The sequence below is a fragment of the Carlito syrichta genome, unplaced genomic scaffold, assembly GCF_000164805.1.
Source record: "Carlito syrichta isolate Samal-C Ts95f unplaced genomic scaffold, Tarsius_syrichta-2.0.1 Scaffold307329, whole genome shotgun sequence".
Taxonomy (NCBI): Eukaryota; Metazoa; Chordata; class Mammalia; order Primates; family Tarsiidae; genus Carlito; species Carlito syrichta.
Window position 1 is genome coordinate 221816 of NW_007251425.1, and position 7162 is coordinate 228977.

Sequence of the window (7162 nt, forward strand, 5' to 3'; positions counted from 1 at the left end):
GGGCAAGACAGGAGTGAGCATTAGAAAAGCAAAGTTCATGGTGCCACCATCATCTGAGCAAGATGGGGCTGCATGCGTGGGTCCCTACAGTCACAGAGGACCTCTTGGCCCGCCCAGATGACGCTGGCTGGGTCCCCGCGGGCGCCGGCCACGGAGATACTCACACATGGGCTTCAGCTGCCCGATAAGCTCCTCCTTGGTCCATTTCGCCCACTCTTTCTTGTCGGTGTTGATGGAGCAGAGGATGGGCCCACAGGGCTTGCCACAGTCCTCGATGGCCGGCACGTTCAGGTAGTGCACCAGGACAATGTCGGGGTTCTGGGGGGAAGAGAGACCAGCAGCGTGAGCGTGGCTTGGAGCCCGCCAGGCCAGGGCCACCCCATCCCCAGCGGGTGAGGGGAGAGACGGGTTCCCCCACACCCAGCTTCTCACCCGGGCACCGGTGGCGGGTGCCACCAGACGGGTCTCCGAGGTGGAGGACGTGGGCAGCTTCCCTGGCCTCCACCCGCTTGATGCCTTAGACCCTGCCCCCATCAGCTGTGACAGCTGGAAAAGTCTTCAGACGTTGCCCGGTGTCCCCTGGGGGTGCAAAATCATCCCCGGTTGAGAACCTCAGACTTACACATCTGTTGGTATATGTGTGACTTATGGACCCCAGACATGAGGTCAGACAATCTCTAGCCCAGCAGCCCAACCTCACGCCAACCATGCCTTGCACGCGATTCCTCATCACCACCTGCAGGATGTCCCTGACCTGGCGTCACCACCTGCTCCTTCTGATGGGAAAAAGGAGCTCCCCCAGCATGAGGCCCCTGCTTCCAAGGGTTGAAGCCCCCTGCCCCACAGCTTGGGGTCTTCCTTCTCCCAGGATGAGTAGCCCCATCCTCCCGCGCTTTCCATCTAAGCATCACCCAGGAGGCCACAGGTGCCCAGGATCTCTGGAAACTCCTCCCTAGAAGCCTCTTTAGAGCTTAGAATGGGAAGAACCCCCAACCTGAAGGCCTCGAAGGCCCGGTTTGTCTCAAAATGATTCTGTCCAAACGGACCAGCCTCTGCCTATCAGATTCTACTCGGATGTCCTCTGTTCCCTCCCACTCACCCGAGCATGGGGCCTTCTGCGGCTTCCTCAGGTCTCCCAGAAAACAGGGCTGCGTATTTGACCCCGTCAGCCTTTACACATTTGTAAAAAAAAACAATCCCGTCGCTACAGATGCGTCTGGGTAAACCCAGGACAACCTAGCTTTGGCCTTCCATCCCAATCAGTGGGTATTTCTGGAACCATTTTTTTCTTGCGTTCTAAGGAAAGGCGACCCTGGATCGAGAGGCTGCAGAGGACACGCTGTCTCTTTGCTTTTCCCGATGGGTGGATTGATAACCACCTCAAGTTCTGAGAGGGGCAGGACCCTGGGGTGGGAGGAAACTGAGTCCCCAGCTTATTGGGTGTGGTCCAAGTGAGCCCTGGGGATGGATGCAGGAGTCCATCCATCCAGTCACAAATAAAGCCTCCAGACTACATCGCAGCCAGTGAAGAAAGTAAGCTGGCATAATCTTAAAAGATTTTCAATAAGGGTTGAAACACAGTTTTTTTCTTGCCGACGCTCCGTTAACCAGGAAATTAAATCAACACGAACAGGCGCCTTCTGGCTAACGGCAGCTTTTGTGGATTGCGGTAATCACGCCCCTTCATAATAATGATAATCCCTGACGTCTGTGTGGCACTTGATTCTTTTCCGGCACTTTCCAGCCACGATCTCCTGGGCTGCCCGTGCTGGCCAGGGAGGAGGGCAGGGTGACCCTGTCTAGGACCAGGCACCTGCAGCACTATGAACTTGTGACTGGCCCCAGGCTACAGGCCTGGCAAGGGCAGAGTGTGAGTCTGAACCCAGAGTTCTGCATCCAAATTCAGGTCAGTCTTTTTTTTTTTTTTTTTTTTTTTTTTGAGTCAGGGTCTCACTCTGTCACCCAGGCTGGAGAGTAGTGGTACAATCATAGCTTCACCACAGCCTCGTCTTCCTGAACTCAGGTGATCCTTCTGCCTTAGTCTACCAAGTAGCTGGGACCACAGGAACAAGCCACTATACCTGGCTAATCTTTTTTTTTTTTTGTAGAGATGAAATCTCGCTATGTTGCTCAGGCTGGTCTTGAACTCTTGGGTACAAATGATCCTCTCGCTTTAGCCTCCCAAAGTGCTGGGCTTATACCTGGCCCTGGAAGCCTCTTTGTAGGGCCAAATACCATCCTCCCATTTCCCTTCATGCTTGCAATATGCCCAAAAGGTCGGCGGGTTGGGTAGATCTGTTGGGCCCATTGCACGGATGGGGTAACCAAGGAGTGATGGGCGATTTGCCGGATCCTAACCCTGTGTTCTTCCTATGGACCAGCATGGGGCCTCCCCAGTCCTGTGTCTGGGCTGAGGGCTCCTGCCTGAACCTGGACCTGGCCAGGCAGCCATGCCAGCTGTTGAGTAAGACAAGGAAGGATCAAAGTGCTGTGGGGACCAGCAGGCTGCCCTGGGCCTCCTCTGATCCAGCCTCAGAGCAGAAGCCCGGCCCTCCAGGAGGGAGCTGGCATGTGGACGCCTTGGAGAAGAAAGGCGGAATAGCCAGGGCACCTGGACAACCTGTAGGAGGACAAGGCTACAGGAGGCCAAGGTGGTGGATGGGCAGGCAGGGGCTTGAGGAGCAGAGGCCTTCACTCTCCGGACCCCCAAACCTGGCATTCCTACAAGAGCACTCCGAAAGCTCCTATCTCGGGAAGCTCTGCCTGCAGGGCCCAACCTCCCTTTACATAGCCAGCCTTCACCTGTTCTTTGAGGAAGGGCCCAGGACCTCCTCCTCCTCCTCCTCCGGAAAGCCTTCCCTGATACCTCACCCTGTATCCCTCCAGCACTGCAAGATGGCAACAGTTTTGAGTATTGTCTGCAATCTGCTTTGTTTCCTCGACCCCAGAGACAATGCCCTGGAGATACAATAAGTGTCAGGCAGTACCTGGGACTCATTTCAGGTTGTAGCCTCGAATTAGGCTGAATTATGACCACTGTCCCCACCCTTCCCAGCACTTTGTTCTACTGACATCTGATTTCGGTTTTCAGGGAAGCCTCTCTGAACTCAGGGCCATTTCCAGGAAGCTAAGATACAAGGCTGGTTCTTAGTCTTTTCTGAGTCTGGGGTCTTTTTGAGTATCTGACAGAGGCTGTGGTTACCCCAGCCCGTCCCCCCAAAATACCCCCAGGTGTATTAACACTCCATTTTGGGGCTTCGGCAGACCATAGTTCAGTGACTTCCGACTTGGGGATTCGAGATGGAGATTTTAGAGCCACCCACTCTCAATTCCCGATTCCAGACCCGCTCTTCCCACTCAGGGCACATACCCGGCAAGGGAGGCCCCTCCCAGGAGCCCCCACTCTGGCCTTGCCTTTCTTCCTTGCTTCGATTCCATCAGCAGGGTGTCCCAGCCCTGGAGGGCTCAGGGAGTTGGTAGGTGGGTGTGGCCTCGGGATGGGTGGGGTTAGGACATGCGGAGGCAGTTTGGGGGTCTCTGTCCCAGAGCTCAGAACATCCGAATTGAGTCTTGAGGAATGGCTTCCTGGCTCGGGTCTGGTTTCAAGACACCAACTGATGGAAGTATTTTTGGAAATTTGGGGCACACATCGCTTCTTGGCAATGTTGCCATTTTATTCATTAGTTGTACATTTTATTGGGTGTTTTTGGCAGAAAAAGATGTTAGCCTTAGAGTCCTAACGTGTCCGTTTTGTGGAGTGCTGGGAACAGTGTCCGTCCTCACGGGCCGCCCAGCTGGTGGGAGACGGCGCAGGGACCCAGCTCTGCAGGGAGTGCTTGGCGGAGCCGTGGCTGGGAGTTGTGGGAGACCCCCTGGGGCTCCGCATTCTCCATTCTGGACAGCCATGGAGCCAGCCTGCCTGCGTCTTGCCTGGGCTGCGCTGACGTGTCTCTAGGGTTGGCCGCCCGAGCCAGGCCTGGTGGGTCGGGGGGAGGCTCCTCTCCGGGCTGTGGCATTTCGAAGGTGCTAGAGGCAGCCCCTGAAGCGGGCATGACCTTGAAGACGAGCCTGGTCAGTGTCACGGGCTGGGGATGGAATCCCTGTGGGGCCGTCTGTGGCTGTGGCGGTGGTGAAGCCAGGGACAAGTACAAGTGTCAGAGAAGTTCCAGAACGTTCTGGAAAGAGCCATGGACTAGGAGCTGCTGTTCCTCCCCTGGGTGCCTTTCTCACCAGGGCTGAGAGCCAGGCGGAGCCTGGGAAGGGTGTGAAGCGCCGGACGGAAGCCTGGGTGTCCTCACCACCGAAAGCCGCCCAAACCAAACCATAGCAAAACACAACAAAGCCCGACATTTCTCCTGAGAGAAGACCAGAGTTGAACTTCTAGCAGGTAGTTTACCTGCTTTATTTATTCATTTATTTGGAGACAGGGTCTCGCTCTGTCACCCAGGCTGGAGCACATTGGCTCAATCATAACTCACTGCAGCCTTGACCTCTTGGACTCAGGCAAACCTCTCACCTCAGTCTCCGGAGTAGCTGGGACTACAGGTGTGTACCACCACACCTGGCTAATTTTTTATGTTTAGTAGAGACGGGGGTCTTCTGATATTACCCAGGCTGGTTTTGAACTCCTGGGCTCAAGTGATCCTCTCTCCTCGGCCTCCCAAAGTGCTGGGATTACAGGTATGAGCCACCATGCCTGGCCCAGTTACCCACTTAAAACTCACTTTATTTGCGGCAGACCCAGTCTTTCCTGAGTCCTCCTTGCTGCAAGAGATGTCTCCTTCCTCTATGAGCTATGAGCCTGGGGCTTGGCCTCTTTCCTCTCTCTGTCTCCCTCTCTTTGGTGACCTCACCCAGCACCCTGACCTCAAAGCCACCAGATTCCCAGCCCCCCAGCTTCCCTCTCCAGTCCCCTCTGCTCTGCCTCGGCTCACCTGCCCACCACAGCTCCCTTCGGAGTCCTCACAAGCAGCCCCAGCCTCCTGTGGCCTCCTGTGGCCTTCTGTGGCCAAGAGTAACTCCCGACCTCAGGCTCTACATGTCTGGCCTATCCTGGGCGTCACCAGCAATGAAGGGTACCCAAGTCCGGAACCCGCAAATCACCCATCTTCTCTTCCTCCACGTCTAGCCTGTCACCAGGCTCTGCTGAGTCTCCCTCCCCAGTAAGTCTGACCCGCCCACCGGCCCTCACACCTGCCACCAAGTCCACGCCTCTCCCCGGTCCCCCGTGGAGGCTGGAATGAAGGCCTCCCCTCAGGTCTCCTCGCCTCTGCTCTTCCCATCCCACAATCCACTCTTCAGACAGCAGCAGGTGTGACCTGGCCATTCCAGTGACGACTTGGCACTGAGAATGCAGCCCACACCCCCGCCGCGGTCAAGGGGTGGGTCTCTGTGTTTCTTGGCAGCCTCCCTGCCTCAAGCTCCCCGTTGCTCACCAGATGCCGCCACCCTGGGTCACTCCCTCATGGAACCCTCATTCAGCAAACCCACCAGCCACAATGCCTGCCTGCCAGCCCACCTGGCTGCACCCCTGCAGCCTCTCCGCCTTCTCTATAGCCCTTGGCTCTGTCTCTGCTCAGGGACTGCTGGGGTGTGGCCTGTTTTCCCAGCCACAGCTGTGTGCTCCATGTGGCTGGGACTCTCGTCTGCGGCAAGGCAGGTGCTCTGTGCTACCTGCTAAAGGCGGCGGCGGTGGTGTGCCCCGAGTTGCCCCCAGTGCAAAGGCCACAAGCTGCCAGGACAGCTTGTCTTGGCTGGGGGAGCTGGCACAGGGTGTCCATCTCATCCCTGGCGACTCCGTTTCTCCTTCCTGTAGACTCAGTTTCTCCCCCCTGGAGACTCAGTGTCTCAGAACCATCCCTGGAGGACCCCAGGTATGTCTTCTAGAGGGACAGAGGGAAGGGAGGGTGGGGGCAGCTGACCCAGCATGGGCCAAAAGAGGAGGTGCCCACTTCCTGGGAAGGGACAAGGGCCGGGCGGCACCTGAGGGCTCCCAGGAGTCCCCTTGCCTCCCACGGGAGGCTCAGCCTGCCTCCAGTTCAGCTGGGCCTCTAGTTTTTAAAATCTGAAAATGTGAGATTTGTATTTGCTGATCTCCTCTGTTCCAGACTCCAGGACTCTGATGGGCAGAGGACCCTCAGGCTGAAGGTGGTGGAAGGGCCTCTCGCTGGAGCCTGAGTCCATCTTTTAATGCCTTTTCCAGATGTCCCTTTCACTTAACCCACGGGGACAAAGGGTTCAGAAGACAAGCGGAGGGACTTCTCTTCAAAAGCACAGGAGAGGCCACGAATGTTCTGCAGAGAATGCTGGCCCAAAGTTAACCAGGCTCTTTAGCGCGGGGCTTGTCAGAGCTTTGACAGTGCCACATGTGGGAGGATCTCTCTGTGGCATTGCAGTGGGAGGGCTTTTCAAAGCCTACTTGACCATGAACCCAAGCACCTCTTGGGACCCCAGCGTTCTTTGGAACACACTTGGGAATCCCTGATAGAGTTCAAGGCCAAAGGAAACAACTTTCAACAGAAGAGAGGGTCCCTCGCCAGTTCCCAGAGTGTGTGGGGAAGCCGGGCCAGATGCCCAAGAATGACTCCTGCCCTCCCAGCTGCACCAACAGCCCAGCTGCCCCCAGCAGAGGCTCCTGTGCCTGTAGCTGTGGCCAGCGTCATTCTCTCCTGCCCGGGTGGGCTTCCATTTGGAAAAGGCAGAGGTGAGGAGTGAGCCAAGTAGGGGAATCTGCCTCCCTTCACCCGTGGGGCTCAGTCCTTCCCGCCCAGGCACCCCAGGCCACCGAGGGCCACTCTGAGCAAGGAAGCATCACCCGCTCCATGGCGGTGGCAGCAACTGTGCAGGTGTTGTGGTGTGTGGGTCGCACGGGGTGACCAGGCCAACAGGCTTCGTGATCCAGACCGAGCCCCGAAGCTCCTGTTGCAGACGCTCCAGACCTATGCCCTTGTGCCTGGGGGAGCCCAGTTGTGGCCGCCAGGGAGCCGGGCTGGGCCGGTGTCCCCTCTGAGCAGCCCTCGCCGGCTCCCTCCAGAGGCCCGGCCAGGGAGAACCAGATGCAGGACCCTTGTGGCAGAGCCAGGGTCTGAGGATGGACCTCAGGACAGGACTGGGAGCAAAGGGGAGGTGAAGAGTGTCGGGGGGGGGGCAGGGAGAGAGCGAG

At 57.3% G+C, this 7162-nt stretch overlaps 1 protein-coding gene across 1 annotated transcript in view; it reads right to left on the reverse strand.

The window, feature by feature from the left end:
• The window catches only part of CAMTA1 (calmodulin binding transcription activator 1), a 294680-nt gene that overhangs the window by 105482 nt on the left and 182036 nt on the right, over positions 1–7162 (reverse strand). The window contains 1 exon segment of the mRNA XM_021715722.1: positions 165–318. Coding sequence (XP_021571397.1) covers positions 165–318 — 154 coding nt within the window.